This window comes from Podarcis pityusensis (assembly GCF_964106645.2).
Source record: "Podarcis pityusensis genome assembly, chromosome: 16".
Taxonomy (NCBI): Eukaryota; Metazoa; Chordata; class Lepidosauria; order Squamata; family Lacertidae; genus Podarcis; species Podarcis pityusensis.
The window spans coordinates 5,637,160-5,664,686 of record NC_138041.1 but is presented as its reverse complement, the minus strand read 5'-3'; the positions used below and the strand labels follow the sequence as shown (position 1 = coordinate 5,664,686).

The window sequence follows — 27,527 nt, the reverse complement described above, 5'->3', positions numbered from 1 at the left end:
AAAAAAAGGGGGGGGGAGAGCTCATCTTCCCCAAACCCACAAATTCTGGGGCATCATAGATAGGGAAAAGGTGGAGAAAGGGAGGGAAGTGAAATTAAAAAAAAAAAAATCTGGAAGGAGTTCAGCAATCATCAATTTTAATTATAACGCCAGCTCCATCATTTTTTTTTTTAATTAAATCTACTTGATGGATGCTGAATTTTTCCTTGTTTCTTTTTCATCGTCTCCCCCGCATCCAAGAAAGGAACCCACAATCCATTAGATGAGATCTTCCGCCGCTGCGCTTACAAAGAAACCATCCGAAATTTTAAAAATTATGGGTGTTGAATTGTATGTAAGTACATTTAGCTGGGCAACGGGAGTAGGATATAATCTGAGTTTATTTTATTTTATAAATAGCATGTTTCCCCCTCCAGGTAAGAGACATTCCAAATCATTTTGCCCCTCCTTTAGATTAAAAAAGAAGTAGTAGTCGTCTCTCCCCTGTCTATCTCCTCTTTTTTGCACATGAATGGAATCAACTGCCCCGACTCCAATTCTGGGTTTGTTCATTTTTTTTCTGTATCTCTTCCGCTTCAGTTCATGTATAGGGTATGATAGCCACCATCACTCCCAAACATCATAGATTGTAGACAGTTCCCTAGGCTGTAAAGGCCCACGGGGAAGGAGTCTTGGAAGATATGCGGGCTTTTTGCAGTATTGTAAAGGACACTTTCACACATATTGGCCTGAAGAAGAAAGTCCTTGTTATAAAAAGAAAAGAAAAGCAGGCTGAGGAGGCAAGTCTTTTCTTTTTTGATCGGTCTGAAGAGGCAAGTCTTTTTTCCCCAATTGCCCCAGCCCTTTTCTCCCTCGTTACATATTTATGCACAAACGCAAAAGGGAAGATGAAAGATTGTTTGAGGTGCATTTGCACGATGGGGGCTCAGCAAGCCACATGTGTTTGTATCGCAATCTACTGCAAACCTTCTCCTAGGCGGGCCGTTCACCTTGGCCTCTAGTCGCCAACACGCTGTCAACAAAACATTCACCAGTTGAGAAGGTGGGCCCAAGGGAGACCCACCAACGAAGCTATAGAAATCCCTTAGACATGGGACAACGAAAGATCTCAAGTTCTCAATCTATAATGTCCAGTATAATTCCTTGAGGGGCAAGGACATTCTTGTAGATAAAGCACATTTTTAAAAATAACCATCCAAGGATCAAGCTCATTTTAAGAAAACGGCTTCCATTGTGTTTTGTCTGCGATATAAATATGGAAGGGCAGGGATTGCTTTTCCAAAGTCACTCCCACCCCCCTTGGGATTAGAAGGAACCAGGAAAGCGACCTCAAGCTCCACCTCCTTGATGTCATTTCCTGGTTGTCTCGATTTTGGAGCCATTTTGGAGGGAGCACAGTTGAGACGCTCTGGCTCCCTGAGTGACAGCCCACTGCTGTCTGCGCACCAACAAGGCCCTCATCGCCCAGTTTGGGGGGCAAAGGCAACGTCAAGGCTGCAGTCACGGCCTCCAACCCCCGGCTGCTTTCACTGCATGGAGATGTAGGGCCAGTTGAAGCTGGACCCGGAAAGGAGCATGTCTCGAATCAGCGTCTCGATGGGGGTCTTGCCTACCAGGCGCACAAAGAAGAGCTGCTCGATCACGGGGGCTGAGACGATGCGCAGAGAGGGGAGGCGGAGGAGGAGGCGCCCAAATCGGCTGGGCTGGTTGGGGTACTGGTTACGGACGTACTCTTCCAAGGCACACTGGGACTTCTCCTGGACGTTCTCCACGTGGCACAAGTCTGTCAGCCCCACCGCATCTGCAAGGGGGAGAAGGAAAGAAGGTTTGCATGGGAGATCGGAGTGAGAGCCCAGCTGATGGATCTGGCTAGAGAGGATCCCATCTAGGCCAGCACCCTATTCTCTTTTTTTATATATATAATAATTATTTATTATTTTCCTTATATATACTTTTACAGTCCTTATACATACTTTTACAGTCCTTATACATACCTTTACAGTACAATACAATAAATCACAGAGACGCGGGTGGCGCTGTGGGTTAAACCACAGAGCCTAGGACTTGCCGATCAGAAGGTCGGCAGTTCGAATCCCCACGACGGGGTGAGCTCCCGTTGCTCGGTCCCTGCTCCTGCCAACCAAGCAGTTCGAAAGCACGTCAAAGTGCAAGTAGATAAATAGGTTTACCTCCGGCGGGAAGGTAAATGGCGTTTCCGTGCGCTGCTCTGGTTCACCAGAAGCGGCTTAGTCATTCTGGCCACATGACCCGGAAGCTGTATGCCGGCTCCCTCGGCCAATAAAGCGAGTTGAGCGCCGCAACCCCAGAGTCGGTTACGACTGGACCTAATGGTCAGGGGTCCCTTTACCTTTACAATAAATCACATAGATACTATTAGCTCTGCCGAGCTTGCGACTTCCCTCCATCCCTTCAGCAAGTACCCCTTATTTTCTTATATCGCGTATTCTATTTATAAACCTTGTATCTGCCGTACATTGTAAGAGCTATTTCAGCCCTGCCAGTGTTTTTAAAGTTTTGCAATTAGCCTTTATATACACTATAAATTTTACTCCAATTTTCTTGAAACCTCTGATCATTCTGGTCCCGAATTCTTCCCGTCAGTTTGGCTAACTCCGCGTAGCTCATCATTTTTGTCTGCCACTCCGCAATGATAGGAACTTCTTGTAATTTCCAGTTTGGGGCAAGCATGTTTCTTGCCGCTGCTGTGGCGTACATAAAAAGTCTTTGGTCGACTTTCTTAATTTCCTTCCCCATCAAACCCAACAAAAAGACTTCTGGGTTTTTTGGGAAAGGTGTCTTTAAATATTTTCTTGAGTTCATTGTAAATTAACTCCCAAAAATTCTTAACTTTATCACAAGTCCACCACATGCGGTAAAAGTCTCCATCCGCCGCCATCCGCTGAAGGTGGAGTTTATGGAGCTGGCTGATCTCACTGGGAGAATCCACGACCAGAAAGAAGAGGAATACCAAGAAGATTGGAAGAAATTTAAAGGCTATTTGAATAAATATTGTAATATTAAAGATAAGTAATCACCTGAAGGAATCAATTAGGCCTAGGATTAAATTGGGATTAAATAAATAAATAAGAAAATATACGATAAGAAAAGTTAGGAAATATGATTATGACTGTGATATGGTTTTATGAAATAATGATATTGGAAACTGCTATATATATATATAATTACTAAGAAACTCAGATGGAAGAGATTTGAGGAAGTCAAGTAATACGTTTATGAAGATGGATTTTGATTAATTAAGTTTTAGCTTATGTGGTGATCTGATGTGTTTTATGTTTTATGTTCTTTTTCCTTTTTCCGTTTCATTCTTTTTTCTTTATTATTGTTGGCTTTTTCTTCTGTTATGTTTATGTACGGAAAATAATAAATATTATCATTTTTTTAAAAGTCACCATCCGCTAGGCCAGCATCCTATTCTCACATGGGCCAAACAGATGCACAAGGGGAAGCGCACACCAGGGCCACAGCACAACCGAAACTTCAGCTCCTCCAGCCCTGGATTCATAGAAGCCGTTCCGGTTTCTGATCTGATCCCACTTTTCCTTATTTTCACTGGAGAAATGTTGGAGGGTATGGAGTTATGCGACACACACACACACACACACACACACACACCCGAGCCAAGGAGAAAAGTACCATATCGGCCCGAATATAAGCCGCACCTGAATATACGCCGCACCTTTAAAATTTCACAGGCACTCACACCCGTTCCATTTTACCGTATGTCTGTTCCAGCAGCGATATCATAAAAGCCAGTTTTGTAAGGTCGCAAATTTAAGCCACACTTTTAACTTTTCACGGTCAGAATTTGAAGGGGAAAAAAAGTGTGGCTTATTTTCAGGCCAATACGGTAACTTTACAACCTTCAGAAGACAACCCTGTATAGGGAAGGTTTTTTTAAAAATGGTTCAAGTTTTATTATGTTTTTATGTATGTTGGAAGCTGCCCAGAGTGGTTGAGGGAACCCAGTCAGATGGGCAGGGTATAAATACTAAAATAACAACAGCAATAATAAGGGAATAAAGGTAAAGGTAAAGGGACCCCTGGCCATTAGGTCCAGTCGTGACCGACTCTGGGGTTGCGGCGCTCATCTCGCTTTATTGGCCATGGAGCTGGCATACAGCTTCCAAGACATGTGACCAGCATGACTAAGCCGCTTCTGGCAAACCAGAGCAGCACACGGAAACACCGTTTACCTTCCCGCTGGAGCGGTATCTATTTATCTACTTGCACTTTGACATGCTGTCAAACTGCTAGGTTGGCAGGAGCAGGGACCGAACAACGGGAGCTCACCCCGTCACGGGGATTCGAACTGCCGACCTTTTGATCGGCAAGCCCTAGGCTCTGTGGTTTAACCCACAGCACCACCCGCGTCCCTATAATAAGGGAATAGAGCATCTCTATTTCATAGGAGAAATGTTGGTGGGTATGCAACTCTCCACACCTGTGATCCCTAGCACCTGGTATTAAGAGACATACAGTCATACCTTGGTTCTTGAACGCCTTGGTACTCGCACATTTTGGCTCCCCAACACTGAAAACCCAGAAGTAAGTGTTCCAGGTTTCGAACGTTTTTCAGAAGCCGAATGTCTGACGCTGCTTCCGCTTAAGCTCCCGTAGCCAATCAGAAGCCACGCCTTGGTTTTTGAACGGTTTCGGGAGTCGAACGGCCTCCCGGAACAGATTAAGTTCGAGAACCAAGGTTCCACTGAACTACCTCTAACAATGGAGGTCGAATATATCCGTCATGGTTAGCAGCCGCCGATAGCCCTGGTATGCGCTATGAATTATAAAAACCATACGAGCTGGAGACCACCGCTGCCTAGAGCCTGGCTGCGCACTGTGCGATGGTATCCTTCCATTTTCCCCACCCTGAGTCCTCATTTCATCATTCAGGACAGTCAAAAGGAAGCCTTTCCTGCAGAGCATAGGGGAACCATGGAACTCCACAAGAGGCAGGGATGGCCACCATTTTGGATGGGTTTAAAAGAGGATTGGCACATATCAGCCTAACACCGATCTATAAATGGCTATCACTGGGTTTTGCCCCTCAAGCCCTTCTAAGTCTGGCCTCGGGCCAAGCAAAAGCAATGGTTAGGCAAAGAATTATAGACACCGAGAGACAACAGGGCTGCTTAAGGTGCTCCGACTACAAAATTGTAGAAATCGAGAGAGATATAGCTGCACCAGCAACATATCTCTTTTTTCTTGTATCCAAAAATGCAAAAAGGGCTTTTACACTTGCCAGAAGCTTAGCTCTGCCCTCGCCAGTCTTGGAAGGATCCTTTAAAAAAGTCCCATACAACCAGAGAATTTGCACCTGTCCTTTGGGGGATATAGGAAGCCCTAAACACATATTTTTTAGATGTCCCTTTTACGATGAGGCATGTAGAGAAACCATCGCCCCCCTGCTGCTAAGGCTTGCTGACCTTCCGGCAAAGCAAAAATTCTATCTTCTCCTGTTAGGCAAAGACCCCAAGATGACTTGAATGGTCACCAGATTCTGCGCACAGATCTGTAGGCGCAGACCATCGCCCAATTCAATCTAGTTTGAAAATTCCCAAACCCAGATCCACGGGCGACTTTGGGTCATTTCTTTAAGGTAGTCTATTTTAAAGTTTTTATGTGTTTATATGCCTATCTGTGTTTATATGCCTATATGTCCCCTATAGGGGACGCGGGTAGCGCTGTGAGTTAAACCACAGTGCCCAGGACTTGCTGATCAGAAGGTTGGTGGTTCGAATCCCCGCGACGGGGTGAGCTCCTGTTGCTCGGTCGCTGCTCCTGCCAACCTAGCAGTTCAAAAGCATGTCAAACTGCAAGTAGATAAATAGGTACCCCTCCAGCGGGAAGGTAAACATTGTTTCCGTGCGCTGCTCTGGTTCGCCAGAAGCGGCTTTAACATGCTGGCCACATGACCCATGTCGGCTCCCTCGGCCAGTAAAACGAGATGGGCGCCGCAACCCCAGAGTCGGCCACGACTGGACCTAATGGTCAGGGGTCCCTTTACCTCCTTTACTATGCCTATCACACTTTTAAACCGAGAATCCATTGTTGTATATATTGGGATTGTAATTCCATTTGTGTTTCTTAAGCTGGTCTCTGACCATAATAAGTTTTGTGTTCATGAGTGCCACTGATGGCTAGTAGCCATGATGGCTGCGCTTTGCCTCTGTGGTCAGAGACAGCAATGTTTCTAAATTCCAGTTGCCGAAAAACACAGGAAAGGAGAGAATTCTCTTGTGCTCAAGTCCTACTTGTGATCTTACCATTCAGGTATTAGCCTCAGTGAGAACAGGATGCTAGACTGAGGGTCTTCTTCCTTTCTTCAGTCTTTGGTGATTCTTGAAGTGAGCATCACTTTACCAAATTCAGTCATTTTACTCTCTTGCCCTGACCTAGCCACTGTGATCCATGTGACGGTCACCTCCAGACTGGATTATTGTAACTCACTCTACGTGGGGCTGCCCTTGAGACTGACCCAGAAACTCCAGTGGGTGCAGAATGCTGCGGCAAGACTCCTTACGGGGTCCTCACTGCGAGATCACATTCACCCGGTGCTATACCAGCTGCACGGGCTCCCGGTGGAGTACAGGTTCAGGTTTAAGGTGCAGGTTTTAACCTTTAAAGCCCTATACAGCCTAGGACCCTCGTACCTACGGAACCGCCTCTCCTGGTATGTCCCACAGAGGACCTTACGGTCTTCAAACAAAAACACCTTGGAAGTCCCGGGCCACAGGGAGGTTAGGCTGGCCTCAACCAGAGCCAGGGCTTTTTCAGCTGTGGCTCCGATCTGGTGGAACGCTCTGTCCCAAGAGACTAGGGCCCTGCAGGACTTGACATCTTTCAGCAGGGCCTGCAAGACAGAGCTGTTCCGCCAGATCTTTGGCCAAGGCACAGCCTGACCCCCTCCTTTGGTAATCTTCACAGAACTCTAGCCCAATGGTTGCCATTAATTTGATTTGAACTGATTTTATAATGCTATACAGTGGTACCTTGGGTTACATATGCTTCAGGTTACAGACTCCGCTAACCCAGAACAGAAATCGTGCTCCGGCGGAGCAGCGGCAGCAGGAGGCCCCATTAGCTAAAGTGGTGCTTCGGGTTAAAAACAGTTTCAGGTTATGAACGGACCTCCGGAACGAATTAAGTACTTAACCCGAGATGCCACTGTATTATTTTACTGTTGTTAGCCGCTCTGAGCCCAGCTTCGGCTGGGGAGGGCGGGATATAAATTATTTGTTTGTTTGTTTGTTTATTTATTTATTTATTTCATCACATTCCCCCCCCCCCCAAAAAAATTTCCACACAGCATAATTCCAGGATTCAATTAAGAGAATATATATTTGAGGGTTGTTGTGTCCCCCCTCCCCATTCCTGTTGAGAAGCATTCGCCCCCACCCCAAGCACTCCAGTGAAATACATCTCCGAGGGCTGCCGTTTCCCAGCTTGAACGAAACCTTCAAGTTGAGTTCATCCCTCTCCCCCGTTGCGGGAGCCACAAAACAGCTCCATTCAGAGCCCCTCAAATGAGCGCCGTGGCTATTCAGGCCACGAACGCCGTCGCTATTGACAGAGGCCCCCAAAAGGGACCTCACCGCGAATCCATTCACAGCCGCCGCTTTTTTCTAACGCGGCATGGCTAACGCAACAGACATTTAGCTGCGTGGGGAGAATGGGCCGCCCGTCGCCGGCATCAATAGCTGGGACTTGAAAACGCTTACTCTGGGGATGCTGTGTCGCGGGCCACCAAAGGGATGAAAGGAGCACCGGGGTGTGTGCGTGTGGGGAGAGAAAGGGGCACAGCTAGATTTGGTTAATTAAAAAAAAAACACAGAGAGATAAAGAGAGGTGGGCTGTTTATCTGCCAGTCGTGGCGCATTACTCACGGCATCAAAGCAAAAAGTTTCTCCAGCACCTTTGTGAACTCCCCTCCTAGCAAACGCTAGATGACCAGAGCAGACAAGGGGACGTGAGATGCAGGTTCTGTTCCAACTTATTCTTGCTAACGTTGCAAGCTCATAAGGTTAAAGGTACAGTCTGGGGGTACAGAGGTCCCTCACTCTCCACTATTTTCTACCTCCACTGTTGGAGGCAGTAAGGTAAAGGGACCCCTGACCATTAGGTCCAGTCGTGGCCGACTCTGGGGTTGCGGCGCTCATCTCGCTTTACTGGCCGAGGGAGCCGGCGTACAGCTTCCGGGTCAGTAGCCAGCATGACTAAGCTGCTTCTGGCGAACCAGAGCAGCGCACGGAAACGCCGTTTACCTTCCCGCCGGAGTGGTACCTATTTATCTACTTGCACTTTGACGTGCTTTCGAACTGCTAGGTTGGCAGGAGCAGGGACCGAGCAACGGGAGCTCACCCCGTTGCGGGGATTCGAACCGCTGACCTTCTGATCGGCAAGTCCTAGGTTCTGTGGTTTAACCGACAGCGCCACCCATGTCCCTCTCACTCTCTTAGCTCTGTGCAAAGGCTGTGCACCCAAACTTCCGACAGTTTCCATCTTGCGATAGCAAAGGCAAACTGGCCTGGGGGTGATTTCAGAAAGCGACGTACATCTTGGCAAGGCGAGCTCACTTAACACACAAGCAACCCCCCCCCACACACACCCTGCCATCACAAGCTCAGCTACCTGATGCCTTCAAGAAAATAGCCAGCACCGATCGATGGCAGGGCAGAATCAAGGAGGTTGCCATTGAGATTCAACAAGTTTATAGACCGCTTCACAAGACAATGGTGTCAAAGCCACGTACATGGTTGAAACAGAATGCAAAAAAACCACATGCTCTGAGGACAAATAAAAACGTAAGGAGGATCTGCTGGATCCATCTAGTCCAGCCTCACAGCGGCCACCCAGATGCCCCAGTGGGAAACTCACAAACAGGATTTGAGCACAAGAGCAAATCTCTTCTCCTGCGGTTTCCAGGAACTGGTCTTCAGAAGCATTCCTGCCTCAGACTGTGGAGGCAGCACATACACAACATGGCTAAAACTAAAGGTAAAGGGACCCCTGACCATTAGGTCCAGTCACGGACGACTCTGGGGTTGCGGCGCTCATCTCGCTTTATTGGCCGAGGGAGCCGGGTCATGTGGCCAGTTCGACTAAGCTGCTTCTGGCAAACCAAAGCAGTGCACGGAAACGCCGTTTACCTTCCCGCTGGAGTGGTACCTATTTATCTACTTGCACTTTGATGTGCTTTCAAACTGCTAGGTTGGCAGGAGCAGGGACCCAGCAATGGGAGCTCACCCCGTCGCGGGGATTTGAACCGCCAAGCTTCTGATCAGCAAGTCCTAGGCTCTGTGGTTTAACCCACAGCGCCACCCGCATCCCTAGACAACATGGCTAGTAGCCCTCAATAGCCCTCTCCCGCTCCATGAATTTGTGTCATTCTCTTTTAAAGCCACCTAGGCTTTTGCCTTGCCCATCACTGCTTCCTGCAGGAGGGAGTTCCATAGTTTAGCTGCATTGCAAAGAAGCGCTTTCTTTTCTCTCCTCCGAATGTTCCAACATTCAGCTTCGTCGCACGGCTTCCAGAACTATGGGAGAGGGAGAAAAACTCTTCTCTATCCCCTTTCTCCTTGACATGCATGCAGTTTATTAAGCTCTGCTTCTGCAGAGGCCATCTCTAGGTAGCGGGGCCAGGAGAAAGGTGAAGGGGAGGGTCACAGCTCACAGGTGAAGCACCTGCTTGGCATGCAGAAGGTCCCAGGTTAACACACACACGCCCAGCAGCATCTCTAGGGAAGCTCCTGGCCTGAACTCATGGAGAGTCAGTGTGGACAACACTGGGTTTGAGGGATATACAATAATAATAATAATAATAATAATAATAATAATAATAATATTACTATTACTACTACTACTATTAATACCCTGCCTATCCAGGTGGGTTTCCCCAGCCACTCTTGGTGGTTTATTATTATTATTATTATTAATTATTTTATTTATTTATTTATTTATTTATACCCCGCCCATCTGGCTGAGTTTCCCCAGCCACTCTGGGCGGCTCCCAATCAAGTGTTAAAAATAGTACAGCGTTACATATTAAAAACTTCCCTGAACAGGGCTGCATTAAGATGTCATCTGAATGTCAGGTAGTTGTTTATCTCTTTGACATCTGATGGGAGGGTGTTCCACAGTGCGGGCACCACCACTGAGAAGACCCTCTGTCTGGTTCCCTGTAGCCTCACTTCTCGCAATGAGGGAACCACCAGAAGGTCCTCGGTGCTGGACTTCAGTGTCCGGGCAGAACGATGGGGGTGGAGACGCTCCTTCAGGTCTGCTGGGCCGAGGCCATTTAGGGCTTTAAAGGTCAGCACCAACACTTTGAATTGTGCTCGGAAACGTACTGGGAGCCAACGTAGGTCTTTCAGGACCGGTGTTATGTGGTCTCAGCAGCCGCTCCCAGCCACCAGTCTAGCTGCCGTATTCTGTCCCAGGATGATCTATGAGAAAGTCCATACTGGGGCGCTGTCTTCTTCCGTCTGTTGCTTGATTTCCCCTCTAATGAAGGAATCCATGCCCCAGGAAGGTTGGAGAAAGGCACGGGGGAAGCTCCTCAAGAGATTCAAGCAAGGAGCTAGAACAAGTTACCAGCCAATGTGGGCTGGCTATTCTGGTGTTGGTGGGCCAATTCCTGGCCCACTGGATGGAGAGAGTGTAAATGGACCCCTTTTGCTCGCAGTTAGAGTTTGGGGTGGTTCACCAGCGTCGGAGGGAGGTCAGACAAGATGACCCCTGGGACACTAATGAACACCTGCATGGGCAAAAAAGCCACCATGGTCAGGATTCTGTGTTATGCCAGCAGAGGGTGGAGGAGTGACCCCCTCTCGCCTCCTGCTGGAAGGAAACAGAAGCGACTCGCCCCTTTGGGAATAATAGGAGAGCATGATCCATTTCTGAACTAAAGGACCTGCCGCCCACAACCACCAGTCTGCTGCTGTGAAACAGGCGAAGAGGCCTATCAGACCTGGAGGATCAATCCCCCCGGAAACTACCATTAATCCAGAACACGGCAGCTAGACTGCTGACTGGGAGCAGCCGTCGAGACCTTATAACACCAGTCTTGAAAGACCTACACTGGCTCCCTGAACATTTCCGAACACAATTCAAAGTGTTGGCGCTGACCTTTCAAGCCCTAAACGGCCTCAGTCCAGTATACCTGAAGGAGTGTCTCCACCCCCATCGTTCAGCCCAGACACTGAGGTCCCACTCCGAGGGCCTTCTGGCGGTTCCCTCCCTGCAAGAAGTGAGGTAACAGGGAACCAGGCAGAGGGCCTTCTCGGTGGTGGCACCCGCCCTGTGGAACGCCCTCCCATCAGATGTCAAGGAAATAAACAACTATCTGACTTTTAGAAGACATCTGAAGGCAGCCCTGTTTTGGGAAGTTTTTAATGTTTGATGCTTTATTATGTTTTTAACTTTCTATTGGGAGCTGCCCAGAGTAGCTGGGGAAACCCAGCCAGATGGGCAGGATAGAAATAATAAATTATAATAATAACCATAAATCTGTGGTATAAAACACAGATCTTGGGGCTGAGGGCGCTTTTTTAAAAACTGTGTGTAAAACAGCTTCCCCATAAGCTTCCGCCCCCATCTCAACTCCAGTGCATCTGGGTGTGAAACACGCACAGCTTCCTTTCTCGCCTAAGAACCGCTCACCAGGAAAGGAACGTGTTCCTGAGGCCATTCAGAATTGCAGACGCCTTCAAATTAATTGGGCAATCAGATCCAGCACAATCAGAAGAGACCAGAATCCTGTTCTCATTATGGCCAGCAAAGTGCCCTTGCCCCCACCGCCATGGCAAACCCACAGGCAGGATCTGGGCAGGAGAGCCCTCTCTCCTGCTGCGGTTTCCAACAACTGGGTATTCAGAAGCATCGCTTCCTCTTGACTGTGAAGGCAGAGCACAGCCATTAACCAATGACAGCCTTCTGTTCCAGCCATCCAAGATGGCAGATGTTATGTATTGAAGTTCTCACCCTGGCCACCAGGGGTATTGTGTATACAGTGGTACCTCGGGTTACAGATGCTTCAGGTTACTGCCGCTTCAGGTTACAGACTCCGCTAACGCAGAAAGAGTACCTCGGGTTAAGAACTTTGCTTCAGGATGAGAGCAGAAATCATGCAGCGGTGGCGCAGCGGCAGCGGGAGGCCCCATTAGCTAAAGTGGTGCTTCAGGTTAAGAACAGTTTCAGGTTAAGAACGGACCTTCGGAACGAATTAAGTTCTTAACCCAAGGTACCACTGTATAGTTTTCACTCAGGTCCACGTAAGTTAACTTAGGCGGGAAACCCTGGGCTGCTGTTGTTACGATGTTGACAGCTGGCTGCCTATAAAAGCAGGCCGGCTGAGCTGTTTGCTGTTCAGTTTAGTTCCAGCTTATTTATAAAGAACTACTGTATTTTTCGCTCTATAAGACGCACTTTTTCCCTCCTAAAAAGTAAAGGGAAATGTGTGTGCGTCTTATGGAGCGAATGCAGGGTGCGCAGCTATCCCAGAAGCCAGAACAGCAAGAGGGATCGCTGCGCAGCGAAAGCAGCGATCCCTCTTGCTGTTCTGACTTCACTTCACTGGAGAGGCACTGCGCAGCTTTCCCTCTCTGCACAGTGCCTCTTCAGTGAAGCGGGAGGAGAAACGGAGCCACTTCCATTTCTCCTCCTGCTTTGCTGGATAGGCGCTGCGCAGAGAAGGAGAGAATATTTTTTTTCTGGTTCTCCTCCTCTAAAACTAGGTGCATCTTATGGTCGGGTGCGTCTTACAGAGCGAAAAATACGGTATTTGGAGAAATCTCTGTGTCGTTTGCTATGTCCACCCGCTACTTAATAGCAGACATCGCTGCCTCCTGCAGCACTGAGTTCCATAGTTTAACAATGACCTGCGTGAGGGAGGACTTTCTCTGGCCTGCCCCGAACGATGAAATGGCGAGTCAGAGCATGGTCATCGTGGCCACCGATAGCCCTCTCCTCCTCCAATCCAGCAGCGCGTGATGCTCACCTGGGGTGAAGAGGACAATGGCCTTCAGGCAGGAGTACTCGGCCGAGTCGACGTGCAGAGCCTTCAGCTTCTCCACCTGCTCCTGGAAGACGCGGATGTGGTCCATGAAGGCCACCACGCGGTCAGCGGACATGGGCGAGGCGTGGAGGCCGGCGGCGGCCAGGAGGGGAGCCACGTGGAGAGGCATGGAGCACTGGGCGGCGTTGAGGACGAAGAGCTCGCTCCAGGTCATGCGCAGAAGGCAGACCTGGTCGGCCAACTGGAAGTCCGGGAAGAAGGGGATGTTCTTGGCCCACTCGATGGCACTGAAGAGGAGGCGGGCGGCCAGCTCGCAGATGTTCTCAATGCCCATGATGTTGTTGGGCTGCAGGCACTGGGCCCCATAGCGGGAAGTGGGGTAGGGCTCTGCCCGGAGGAGGAGGGAGATGAAGCCCGTCAGGTAGGAGTGGCAATTGTAGGGGTCTCCGTTGGCAAAGGGGTACTGACCCGGGCTGGGCTGCGCGGGAGCCATGCGCCCCCGTTGCACGGCTGAAGGGAGACAAGAAGGGAGGGAGGGAGAAAATGATGTATAGGCTGTTTTTATATGCAATGGTGGCAGAAAGAAGAACGGAGGATGAAATGGATGGACTATGCAGAATTAGATAAACTAACAGGAAGGATTCGAAACCTGCGGGACCAGAGATTCTCAGAAGGCTGGAGTCAATTTACGGACGATTTGAAAAGTAATTGTGATGAACAGATGGCGCTAGTAGATCGGCAAGAAGTTTTGTAAGGTGAATTATTTGAAATATTGCAAAAAAAAAAAAAGACAATGAGGAGAATTATTAGTTAAGGATAATTAAAGGTAATATGGAATTAAGAAATGCATAATAAGTGATAAAGAACGGAAAATCATCAGAGGCGTTGACGGAAGTCCAAAAATATTGTATAAGATGAGAAGTTATGTTGTATGAATGTTGGAATTAATATGTTAAAAAAATAATAAAAATGTATATAAAAAAGAGAAAATGACGTATAGATAATAAATAATAATTTATTATTTATACCCTGACCATCTGGCTGGGTTTCCCCAGCCACTCTGGGCAGCTTCCAACAAAATATTAAAATACAATAGTCTATTAAACATTAAAAGCTTCCCTAAACAGGGCTGCCTTCAGATGTCTTCTAAAAGTCTGGTAGTTGTTTTTCTCTTTGACATCTAGTGGGAGGGCGTTCCACAGGGCGGGTGCCACTACCGAGAAGGCCCTCTGTAACTTGGCTTCTCATAGGGAGGGAACCGCCAGAAGGCCCTCGGAGCTGGACCTCAGTATCCGGGCAGAACGATGGGGGTGGAGACGCTCCTTCAGGTATCTAACTGGTTAAACTAGCAAAAAATGTACAAAACTAGAGAAAACAAGTGTAGGAAATGTAAAACAAGAGAAGGTACATTTTTTCATACGTGATGAGACAGCAAAATTGTTAAGAATTATTGAGAAATGATTTATAATGAAATGAAGGTGTTTAAAATAACCTTTGACCAAAAAAAAAACCGAGAAGCTTTCCTGTTAGGTATTACAGGAATGGACTTACCAGGATCACAAAAGAATCTGTTTATGTATGCAACCACGGCTGCACAAACAGCACAACATTGGAAAGAAGAAAGCGTCATGGCTAAAGAAGATTGGCAAGTTAAATTAAAAGAATATGCTGAAACGGCAAAGTTGGCAATGAAATTAAGAGGAAGCGACAACAAGGAATTTAAGGAAGAATGGAAGGACTTTATTGCAATGTACACAGGTTAATACACTGGCAGAGTTTTGAGAATTCTTGTAATTTTATTATGAATGGACAATAAGAAATTCAAATGGTTAAAACTTTATAATGGACAGGTAGTAGTACATTGATATATAATGGAACCAAGGAAGGGATCAGGGGGAAAGTCAATTTGTTTCATTTTGGTTTTTATTGTTGTTTGTTTTGTTTCTGTTATTGTTGGAAAATTAATACAATGTTATGGGGGGGAGAAAGGAGAAAGCACATGATTCGCGTCTCAGCATTTATTTCATGAAACCAATATGTCGTTACGTCGTCCTGGGGAGGGGAAAATTTTATTTCCTGGGTTTCTGACTTAAGATTCTCAGTATTCACCACCCAAGCAAGCTCGGGAAACGAAGGATGCATATGTTTCTATTTCATTTCCTTATTATTATTTTCCCGTTGTGATTGCCAGTATGTGGTCTTTTTAATTGTTTTTATTTGGTTTTACAAATGAAGAGCTGTAACAATGCCAAATACACATTTCTCTGAATCTAGTGTCAACATTTCCAACTGCGTATTATTTCAGTCTATATTTTGTATCACCTTGTCAACAAAGGTCCGTATAGTTAAAGCTATGGTTTTCCCAGTAGTGATGTATGGAATTGAGAGCTGGACCATAAAGAAGGCTGATCGCCGAAGAATGGATGCTTTTGAATGATGGTGCTGGAGGAGACTCTTGAGAGTCCCATGGACTGCAAGAAGATCAAACCTCTCCATTCTGAAGAAAATCAGCCCTGAGTGCTCACTGAAAGGACAGATCCTGAAGCTGAGGCTCCAAGACTTTGGCCACCTCATGAGAAGAGAAGACTCCCTGGAAAAGACCCTGGTGTAGGGAAAGATGGAAGGCACAAGGAGAAGGGGATGACAGAGGACGAGATGGTTGGACAGTGTTCTCTAAGCTACCAGCATGAGTTTGACCAAACTGCGGGAGGCAGTGGAAGACAGGAGTGCCTGGCGTGCTCTGGTCCAGGGGGCCACGAAGAGGCGGACACGACTAAACAACAACAATATTTTGTACCTGTCCATATTATCCATCATATTTGTTCCATTACAAGCATTATTAGAATCCTGGTAATGTTTTCACCTGCTTTACAATGGTGTCCTAAATAAATTATAATTTCCCCCCATTCTTTCTTGAAGTTCTCGTCTTCTTGATTCCTGAGCTTTCCGGTCAGTTTTGCCATTTCGGCGCAGTCCAACAGTTTAGTTTGCCATTCCTCTGTCGTAGGGAGATTGCCAGTATGTTTTTAACAGAATTGTAAAGTTGGAAGGGACCCTTCTGGGGCCATCAAATCCAACCCCGTACTACACAGGAATCTTATAGACAGATAGGTAAAGGTAAATGGACCCCTGACCATTAGGTCCAGTTGTGACCAACTCTGGGGTTGTGGCGCTCATCTCACTTTACTGGCTGAGGGAGCCGCCGTACAGCTTCCGGGTCATGTGGCCAGCATGACTAAGCCACTTCTGGCGAACCAGAGCAGCACACGGAAACGCTGTTTACCTTCCCTCCGGAGCGGTACCTATTTATCTACTTGCACTTTGACGTGTTTTGGAACTGCTAGGTTGGCAGGAGCAGGGACCGAGCAACGGGAGCTCCCCCTGTCACGGGGATTCAAACCAGCGACCTTCTGATCGGCAAGTTCTAGGCTCTGTGGTTTAACCCACAGTGCCACCCGCGTCTCCTATAGACAGATAGGTAATTTTAATTACATTGTTTAATTGTTTTTTTAATGGTTGCACCCCTCAAAAAATAATAATAATTAGCAGTTCTTATTTTATTTGTAAGCCGCCTTGAGTCCCTGTCAGGGAAAAAGGCAGGATATAAATTGACCTATTATTATTATTATTATTATTATTATTATTATTATTATTATTTTGTTTGCTTTGTATATAGTATGATGCAATACCATGCCCTTGGGGTTGTTAGTAATCACAATGAAAAAGAAAACTGAAAATTAAGTAAGTAAGAAGCGTCAAAATCGAGATGTGGAAAATATGGAAACAATGAGGAGAAACAGGACTAAGATGTGGAGATATGCTTCAGAGAGCCAGACCCTGGGGAGCCCCGAAAAATTAATAATTATAATTTGGACTATAATTTGGTCTCTTTATTTTAGTTTTTTTATTTTAATTGGAGCATTATGATTGGATATATTAATTGGATGTTTTTTATTAGAAAATCAATAAAAATGATTTTTTAAAAAAACTTGTGTCTAGGAAAGGGGAACCTGCCCCGCTTCCTCCCCCCGCCTCCTGCATGATTGGCAGGGCCGGCAGATCAGAGGTCTCTCCGCTCTGGCCCCACAAACAAGCCCGCTGGATCAGGCCAGTAGCCCATCTTGTCAGAAACCCGCAAGTAGGACTGGAGCACAAAAGGCTCTCTGCTCTCCTGCAGTTCCTGCAGCAACTGGCATTCAGAAGAACTGCTGCCTCTGACCATGGAGGAAGAAGCACAGCCATCGTTGCTATCAGAAATCGATAGCCCTCTTCGTGAACCAGCCCAATCCTCCTTTAAAGCCATCCAAGTTGGTCGCTGTCCCTGCCTACTGTGGCAAGGAGTTCCACAGGTTGCGCTGCGTGAGCAAGATCCGAAAACGCTGTCTCAAATCTTCCTGCATTCTCTCTCCTCCAAGGAATCCTTTGCCCCCTCCAGACAACTTTTTTTTTTATCACCTAGCCATGATTATTTGTTTCTCTACCTGCTACTGGGGCGGTCAGACACCGTGCTGCTTTAACACTGCTGGGGGCTCAGTCTAATTCTGCCAAGATGTTTCCTTTTACTCCATAGTTTTCTAAATTCGTAGGGAGGAGGTAAAAAGAAAGTATACAAGTAACTGTGCGGTATAACGTAATGGATAGACAAAGTACAGCGAGATTAATTGGAAGTCAGTTTTAAATTTCTTTTCTACAAGTTTTATAATTGTGTTCAATACCAGGAGTATATATGATGATAATTATATTAATCTTCTTATAGTGCGGTGGTTTGTTTGGTTTTTCTGTTATTTGTTTGATTGTATGTTTGTTTACTTATATGTACGTCTGTTTTTCATAAATGTATTTATTTTAAGTTAATAAAGATATATTAAAAAATAATAAAGATTTTAAAAAACACTGCTGGGGGCCTGCAAATATTTTGAGGCAGCTGCACTGGTTTCCTTTCTAATCTGTGCACTTTTTGACACCTGTCCCAGAAATCCTGTACCTTTTTATCCTGCAAATGTTCCCACAATGGCCAAGCAGATGCCCACAAGCCAGACCCAAATGCCATGGCACTTCCCCCCCCCCCCCGTGGTTTCCTGGAACTGCTATTATTCAGCGGCTACTGCCTCCAACATCAGGGACGCGGGTGGCGCTGTGGGTTAAACCACAGAGCCTAGGACTTGCCAATCAAAAGGTCAGCGGTTCGAATCCCCATGACGGGGTGAGCTCCCATTGCTCAGTCCTTGCTCCTGCCAACCTAGCAGTTCGAAAGCATGTCAATGTGCAAGTAGATAAATAGGTACCGCTCCGGCGGGAAGGTAAACGGCGTTTCCGTGCGCTGCTCTGGTTCGCCAGAAGTGGCTTAGTCATGCTGGCCACATGAACCGGAAGCTGTATGGCGGCTTCCTTGGCCAATAAAGCGAGATGAGCGCCACAACCCCAGAGTCGGCCACGACTGGACCTAATGGTCAGGGGTCCCTTTACCTTTACCTCACTGCCTCCAACATGGAGGCAGAAAATAGCCGTTGCAGTTAGCAGATGTTGGTAGCCTCATCAGCCATTAATGTGTCCAATAGTCTTGCAAAGGAGCCCCTCTGCTTAAATGTGGAGGGGAAGAAATTGGACCTTAAGAAGCGATTCCTAAAAAAAAAAAAAAAAAAAGGAGAAGAAAACGCAGAGGGAGGACAGAGAGAAGGAAAGGGAAAAGGTAAATAACTTTGAAGGGCAAAGATGAAAAGGAGTAGATGCTTTCCTACCCTGGGAGGTTCTTGGGAAGACAAAGACAGGGGCATGAATCAAGGGGAACGAGGGAAGATATTGCAGGAGCAGAGAGGAGGATGATTCAGCAATGGGCACGTGGTTGGGCACAGCTAGATAATCAAGATCTGCCTTTGCAAAAGGATTGCAGAGGAAGAGGAAGGCAAAGAAAGGGAGAAAAGGAGGAGAGAAAGCAAAGAGTAGGGAAGAGGAGGCGTGGAGGGAATTGGGGGAAATGGAGAAATGGGGAACTGGAGGAAAGCAGGATAGAAAAGGGAGAGTCACAAAGGAAAAAGGAAGGCAGGAAAAGCAGAAGAGGGATGGAAGGAAGATGAAGAATTAGGGTCCCCGCATAGGCACTTTTTATAGCGCTCTCGTAAGAATGCAATGGGACGCGGGTGGCACTGTGGGTTAAACCACAGAGCCTAGGACTTGCCAACCAGAAGGTTGGCGGTTCGAATCCCTGCGACGGGGTGAGCTCCCGTCGCTCGGTCCCTGCTCCTGCCAACCAAGCAGTTCGAAAGCATGTCAAAGTGCAAGTAGATAAATAGGTACCGCTCCAGCGGGAAGGTAAACGGCGTTTCCGTGCACTGCTCTGGTTCGCCAGAAGCAGCTCAGTCATGCTGGCCACATGACCCGGAAGCTGTACACCGGCTCCCTCAGCCAATAAAGCGAGATGAGCGTCGCAACCCCAGAGTCAGCCATGACTGGACCTAATGGTCAGGGGTCCCTTTACCTTTACTTTTAAGAATGCAATAAGAGCCCGCAGGATCAGGCCAAAGGGGTCCAGTCTAGTCCAACATCCTCTCCTCACCAAGGCCAAATACCTGTAAGGAACTAGGGATGTAAATAGACTTCCTCCGGACCGTAAGGACATCAGAAGAGCGCGGCCACTGGGTCATGTCAAGTGGAGGCCTTGTGGTCCTGCCTCCTCTTTTCACAGTGACCATTCACATGCCCCTTTGGAAGCCCAAAAGGAGGACCTGGGTGCAACAGCAGTGCTCTCCACGCTTGTGATTTGCAGCAACCGGCTTTCAGAAGCTTTGCTGGAGGCAGAGCAAAGCCACAGCAGCTGGTAGCCAACAGGGGCTATTGCTAATGACAAATAGCTCTGTCCCCTCCATCAATTTGCCCAGTCCTCTTTTCAAGCCTTGGTGGCTGCCTCTGCCCTCATGTGGGAGGGAGTTCCAGAGTCTAGCTACGTGTTGTGTGAAAAAGCTCTGGCTCTGGTTATCTCCCGCTTGGACTACTGCAATGTGCTCTATGTGGGGCTACCTTTGAAGGTGACCCGGAAACTACAACTAATCCAGAACACGGCAGCCAGACTGGTGACTGGGAGCGGCTGCCGAGACCACATAACACCGGTCTTGAAAGACCTACATTGGCTCCCAGTACATTTCCGAGCACAATTCAAAGTGTTGGTGCTGACCTTGAAAGCCCTAAACGGCCTCGGCCCAGTATACCTGAAGGAGCATCTCCACCTCCATCGTTCTGCCCGGACACTAAGGTCCAGCACCGAGGGCCTTCTGGCACTTCCCTCACTGCCAGAAGCCAAGTTACAGGGAACCAGGCAGAGGGCCTTCTCGGTGGTGGCGCCTGCCCTGTGGAACGCCCTCCCACCAGATGTCAAAGAGAACAACAACTACCACACTTTTAGAAGACATCTGAAGGCAGCCCTGTTTAGGGAAGTTTTTAATGTTTGATATATTACAGTATTTTAATATTTTTTTGGGAAGCCGCCCAGAGTGGCTGGGGAAACCCAGCCAGATGGGCGGGGTATAAATAATAAATTATTATTATTATTATTCTTTTATCTGTCCCGAAGCTTCCCCGCATTCAGCTTTAGGGCAGTGGCAAGGCAGCTATTTCCCTTTCAACAGAGTTTGCCGCTGCAAAGGTTTTGGACCAGAAACTCTGCTTTGTTCCCAGTCGCTGCAAGTCCCAGATCTCCCTGCTGAAATCCTCCTCACTTTTAATGCCACAAATAAATTGAAATTAAACCAGGTTCACCTGGAGAGCAGAAATAAATAAAATCAGGACAGGGGTGGAAGTAGCCGGTGCACAAATGTGTCGATTTTAGTTTATCATTTTCTCAGCCTTTAACTCAAATGGCCTGATTTAATTACTTGCCCTGCTTTTCATAGAATGGCAGAGTTGGAGGGGTACCCCCAAAGGTCATCTAGTCCAACCCCCTACAGTGCAAGAATCGCAGTTTGCCCCTCTGGGTGGCCATAATACACGGACATTGAGGAAGCACTGCAGAACGCAACTAATAAGGCAGAATGATGTGTGGATGGTTCAGGAAAAGGCTGCATGCACAAGGTCCCGAGTTCAATCCCTGCCATCCCCAGGTACCACTGGGAGAGACCCCTTGCCTGAAATCCTGGAGAGCTGCTGCCAGCCAGTGTAGACAACACAAAGCTAGATAGATCCAAGGGGCTGGCTTGGTGTAAGGCAGCTCCCAATTAAAACCAACTCTCTATTCAGAACCATGCGGACTAGCGTCTTCTTTTTTAATGGAATGACAGTAGCTCAGGAGTAGAGCGATTGCTTGGCATGCCAAAGATCCCACATTTAATCCCTGCTTGAAACCCCAGAGAGCCTCTTCCAGTCAGTGGAGACAATAGTGAGCTAAATGGATCAATGGTTGGACTCTGTATAAGACAGATTATTATGTTCCTATGCACAAATCTGCCATTAATGCACCATCGGCCACTAAGGCACCAGTACCTTTTTAAAAAGCACCTTTCCCAGTATCAAGCATTTCAGACCAGCAGAGGAGGCCGTGGTAGGTAAGGGTGCCACCACTGGAGGCTGCCCAGTTGGCATTGACAGGGCCTCCTTGGTGGTGGCTCCCCATTTGTGAAATGCCTTCCCGAGCAAGTTGCGCCCACCTGCCTCGTAATCGACTTTCAGGAGGGATTTTTAAAACACCCCTCTTTACCCAGGTTGTCATTTGGTGGCTGAAAGACGACTGTTTCCGGCGACCCTCAGATCCCTGGACAGAGAAAAGGGGAAGACTTTTTCACCCAGTGCATCGTTAAACTGCGGAACTCCCTCCCACAGGAGCCACTGGTGCATCTGATCGGCCACTGTGAGAACAGGATCCTGGATTACATGAGCCATTGGCCTGATCCAGCGGGCTCTGCTTATGTTCTTTCTCTTCTCAAATGCTTTTCTACATGATTGATAGGTTTTCCACCCTGGGCTCCTTTGAGAGGAAGCGTGGGCTATATAAACTGAATGAAATGCTTTTGACACTCAAGCCGTATCCTTTTAGGATCCATGTTATTTTTGCGATTGTTAGCCATTTCAATACTGTGTTTTCATTGGTAGAACCTGCCCTGGGAACTTAGGCTGAAGAGCAAGGTAACAGATGAATACATAAATAATAGGACTATTGATGCACCGATGACATTTCGCAGAATACATCCACAGAAAAAGAAAAACCAGGATCACAGGAAACTCAGTACTTTTGGCACTGACTGGCAGTCGCTCTCCAGGGTTTGGGGCAAGAGAGCCTCTGCCAGCGGGGATGGAACCTGGGACCTTCTACATGCCAAGCAGGTGTTCTGACCACTGAGCTACGCAATGTACTCAAGTTAAGACATTAGCAGGATTTTTAAAAAACACTTGTAATGTTATAGACAATGTTTAAAACTGGAAGCTTTTAATGTTTAATAGACTATTGTATTTTAATATTCTGTTGAAAGCCGCTCAGAGTGGCTAGGGAAACCCAGCCAGATGGGTGGGATATAAACAATAAATTATTATTATTATTATTATTATTATTATTATTATTATTACTCTCCAGAGGAGCCCTAAGGCAGCAGGGAGGAGGCGAGCAAGAAAAGGGATGTCACAACTTCCACAAAAGGAAAGAGTAAGAGAGATCCGAACAGGAAAAAACAGGGGAAGAAGAAGAAATGGAAGACTGGCCTCTGGAGAGCGAAGGGAGGAGAGGGAGATTGCAAGAAAGCAGAGAGAAAGAGAGAGAGAGGAGGACGAGATGCATGGGACACCCCCCCTCCTCGGGCAACCCACCTTCACGGCGCATGCCGACCTTGAGGCACTTGGTGAGGCGGCAGTGCTGGCACTGGTTGCGGTGGTGTTGGTCGACGGGGCACTGGCGGCTGGCACGGCAGGTGTAGCTGAGGTTGCGGCGCACAGAGCGCTTGAAGAAGCTCTTGCAGCCCTCACAGGTGAACTGGCCGTAGTGCTTCCCGCTGGCCTTGTCCCCGCACACCAGACAGTCCACGGCCGACGCAGACGCCTTGCCCTCCCCGCTGCTGCCCCCGCTGGGCTCCTGGGGGGCTGGGGCTGGCAGCTGCGGGGGGACCCCCGGGGGAACGCCAGGAAGCTCTTCCTGCCAGGGGGTCACCACCAGAGCCATCCTGGGAGAGGGGTGGTAAGGAAGGTGCAGGAAAGGAGGGGAGTGGGTGGGGAGAAAGGGGGTGAGAATTGCAGGGGGGCTAGAGAGAGATCTAGCGGAGGGGTTGGTTGGAGGAGGTATGGGGCTGGCTGCAGAGGCTGGGAGGTCAAGAAGGGGCAGCAGTGGGCAAGAGAATGACGGCTAGGGAGAGAAGGAAAGGATGAGATGGGCAGGAAGGCTGGGGAACAGGTGGACTGGAAGCGGAGAAGAGGAGGAGAAAGGAGGGAGAGAAGGAAGGAAAGGAGGAGAAGGAGGGAAGAGGAATGGAGAAGGGCAGGGGGTGAGCGGCTGAAGTTTGGGAAGGAGGAGAGGGTGGAAAGGACCAGCCGTGAAGGAGTGAGAGAAAGAGGAAGCAGGTAGAAAGGAGGAAGAGGAAAATGAGGATGAAACAGATCCCAAAGAAAGCGGGGTTATAAATCTACTTTCCAGCAGAAGAGCAAACAACTGCATGCTTTGCAGGGGGGGGGGCGGGGTAGGGAGAAGAATAAGGAATGAAAGGAGGGGCGTCTTGGCAGCTTCTCCCCCCACTCTTCGCCCCACAAGACCGAGCAGGCAACTGTAAACGAAGGTTTTCTTCCAGGAAAAGCGGCAGAGGGAATCCCAAAATCCCCACTAGTAAGAATCAGTGCCGGGAGGGGAAATTGCAGTCGCCTCCCTCCATTTTCCTCCCCGTGGGTCTGTCTTCCCAAAGAAGCGGTCTGCCTTCTTTGCTAGAGAAAGAAGATCACAATGCCTCGATTTGGCAGAAGCCCAGCAGAGAGAAGGGAAGGAATCTCGGGTCTTCAGTTGCCAGAGGATGGAAAGCACACAGGGTTATAACGACTCCGAAAAAGGTGCCCATAACCAGAGAGAAAACTTCTTCCAGTGAGGCGGCAGCTGCTAGCAGGCATTCAAATCCTGACAGATCTGTGCATGGGGGTTTTATTTTTTTAAGGAGAGGAAGGACAGGGAGAGAGAAGAGGTGCGAGAGGTTAGTTTATTTTTAAGAAGAGAGCTCAGCAAACATTGTGCAAGAAAGGTGAAGGAAAAACCAGAAGCCACACAACTCCCATCCCGGTTGTCTAAAGTTCACATTCCCATCGAGTGTGAAATATACGACATCTTAAGATAGCCTTTTGGGGCTGTTCATCTGCCTTTTAAGGCAGCGGTGTCCCAAAAGGAACAGAAAATGCAACTAACAAGTCTTTGAGAGGTAGTTCAAAGTCAGTCCTCCCCAAAAAATATTCTTTTAAAAAATGATGGGGGCTCCAAAAAAACGATCCATCAGATTTTGATGGGCTTCCGAAAGAGAGGGAGAGCTTTCATCCTAAACTGTCTCTGGGATGGGTGTTTCATCACCAGAAATGCCCGTCTCTGGGGTTTTAGGGTGCTTCTGCCTTTGGGGTGTGGGCAAATTGAAGCCATCTAAGCCAGGGCAAAGACCCCAATCTATCCTCTGTTTCCCTCCCCATTCTGTCCTTTCTATGGTCAAAATCAACAGGCATTCAGATTTCAATTTTCAAGAAGGGAGAGTTTCTCTAGCAACAGAGAAAGTAGCTTGCATGAATGAGACAGATCTATTCCGGTGAACTATTTTTAGGATCAGGGAGCATGTGGGTTTAACTCTGAACCCCTGTATATATCTTTATTTTCCTATTGACCCCTGATCAAGGTATTAAATACAGCTGATGAAGATCATCTACAGATCAATGAGGGATTTGGGGGGGCGAGAGAATTTGTCTTTTTCCAAGCATAGCAAGAATTAAAATGATATTCCTTTTACCAACCCTCTGAAGAATTTATTATCTCCAACCACCTCCTAATAATATATTTATGAATAAATGTCATTTCCCCCTATAGCAAGGAATGTCCATTGAATAATAAATAATATTTCTTAAAAGCTTTGTGCAAGAAGAAATGGCATCTAATTGTATTGATATTGCTACCTGCAAAATCTGTAATATCAGTAATGCAATACTGTTAAAAGCAATACTGTACATTATTAGCAATATATTCCTATTAATACGTTGCTATTTTTACAGGTAATGGTAATTGATACATCATGATTAACAGCATTAGATTGCTGTTAATAAAATTACTAGTGATTACTGTTGATAACACTATTGTTGCTAATATTATTAGATCCTGTTTCCTGCTCTAGACATTAACGGTCATTAGTACCAACAGTCTATATTAAATAAATATTCATGCCACTGTCTATATACAATTGTGTTAAGCTTTCACCCTATTACAATTAAAGCAACTTTATTAGCATTAGTAATATTTTTAACAGATGTCAAATCCTGCTACGGAAATTACATATAATTATTTCTTTAATTATAACAGAATATTTAGTACCGTTAAACTCGTTTTGAATTACCATAATTTCATCCCACAGAAATAATAATTAATAATCCTAGCAAGTGATGCCAGTACAGATGACTGGGCAAGTTTTTCGTTTTTCAGCTGAACACCAAAAGCCATCCTTAAACATCATTGTTGCAAGCAACTAACATCAAATCTGTACTGTTTAAATCGTGTTGTTGTTTTTTTTAAAGAGAGCAAAAATCAATTTGTGAAGTTTCTGCCTGTTCTGCAAACTCCCATATATTTTTCCCCAACGAAAGTTCTTTCTTTTTAATTTTCCTTTTTCGGGAGCCATCATTATCCTGTCTTGCTTTTGCGGGAGAGGGTGGGGATAAATCGCTCCTAACACGGCACAAACCTTCACCCGTTTACTCAGGAGTAAGCGCGCGCCCCTGCAGTCAGTGGAGGAGCTCGCTACTTTAGGAGGGAGTAAAACTCACAGGTAGGTGTGCCTATAGCACGATGTTGCCTCGTGTCATTTGCTACCTGAAAAGGGGAAAGTACCCCAGAAATAAGGGAAAGCTTTTCTTCTCCAACAGGAAGACAAAAAAAATAGGCAGCGCTCCTTCGACTTACCACTGCACCCCCAAATAAATTCAAAAATAAATTCCTATCTGTCAGAGTGGGCAGCCATGACTTAACCACAAGCAAAACCACCAAGATAAAATAAGGTTTGATAATAATACCACCACCCCAAAGCGAGGGGGGAAACATCTCCTTTATCGGAAAGGAAGAGGGAAAAGGAGGGTAGGACCCAGACCTGCTCGAAAATCGCTTTTAATTCTCCTTCGGAATCCTGCAGAAGAAATTGATGGTTTTCTCTCTTTTTTCCCCCTTTTCTTTTCTTTGAAGCAAATTCCGCCTGGGGGGCTCTCGAGGCTGCTCCTTGCGCTTCTCCCTCCAGTGCTAAAAAAAGCAGCAGTTTCTTCTTTGGCGCGCAACGCGGCGGCCCCGATCCTGAAGTTGCGCCCGCGCGCAGCTCCCACCCGCGCAAGCCGCCGGACAATGCTTCGGAATTTTATTTTATTTTTTTATTTTTTCCTCCCCCGCTTCCCTCAAAACTGGCTTTAAAAAAAAAATTAAAATCCTAGGGACAAGGGAGAGGCGGAGCGGGCGAGGAACTTTTCTTTTCCGAGAGATACGGCGGCGGCGGCAGCAGCGTCGCTCCTCCGTCTCCGCTTGTCAATTTCGCTTCTCCGCCGCCGCTGCTTCTCCTGCTGCCTCGGGTCACGTGCTCCGCGGGAGGGATGCGGGGGGTGCAGAGATAGAGACCCATTGACAACGTGACCATGGCGACGAGGCGGCGCCTTATAAGGCGCGGCGCTCCATATAAGGAAGCGAATGTAGCGCTCCAGTGAAAGGGGCGCCGCTGCCATTGGCTGGGGCGGGGAAGGAGGGGCGTGGCTCCAGCCGAGAATGGTTTTTAAAAGGGAGAGCGTGTCCCTCGCGTTCCGTGCCCTTTGCCTCAGTTTCCTCTCCGTCTTTCTTTATTTTTATTTATTCATTCATTCTATTATTATTATTATTATTATTATTATTATTATTATTTACCCAAAGCATTACAAAGTATCGCGGGGGTTCTTCCTTATTTATTTATTTATTCATTCATTCATATTATTATTATTATTATTATTATTATTAATTGTTGTTGTTTAATCGTTTAGTCGTGTCCGACTCTTCGTGACCCGCTGGACCAGAGCACGCCAGGCACTCCTGTCTTCCACTGCCTCCTGCAGTTTGGTCAAACTCATGCTGGTAGCTTCGAGAACACTGTCCCACCATCTCGTCCTCTGTCGTCCCCTTCTCCTTGTGCCCTCCATCTTTCCCAACATCAGGGTCTTTTCTAGGGAGACTTCTCTTCTCCTGAGGTGGCCAAAGTAATGGAGCCTCAGCTTCACGATCTGTCCTTCCAGTGAGCACTCAGGGCTGATTTCCTTCAGAATGGATAGGTTT

The 27,527-nt window shown here is 47.2% G+C and overlaps 1 protein-coding gene across 1 annotated transcript; it reads right to left on the bottom strand.

Moving 5' to 3' along the window:
- Positions 1 to 98: 98 nt before the first annotated feature.
- Positions 99 to 26,786, bottom strand: LOC308464999 (nuclear receptor subfamily 2 group F member 5-like). The gene is made up of 4 exons (XM_080984771.1): positions 26,335 to 26,786; positions 22,841 to 24,134; positions 13,040 to 13,567; positions 99 to 1,801 (listed from the first exon to the last, which is right to left on the bottom strand). The coding sequence occupies exons 2-4, from the start codon at positions 23,187 to 23,189 to the stop codon at positions 1,527 to 1,529; spliced, it is 1,152 nt and encodes a 383-aa protein (XP_080840897.1). The 5' UTR covers positions 23,190 to 24,134; positions 26,335 to 26,786; the 3' UTR covers positions 99 to 1,526.
- Between the last annotated feature and the right edge of the window lie 741 nt (positions 26,787 to 27,527).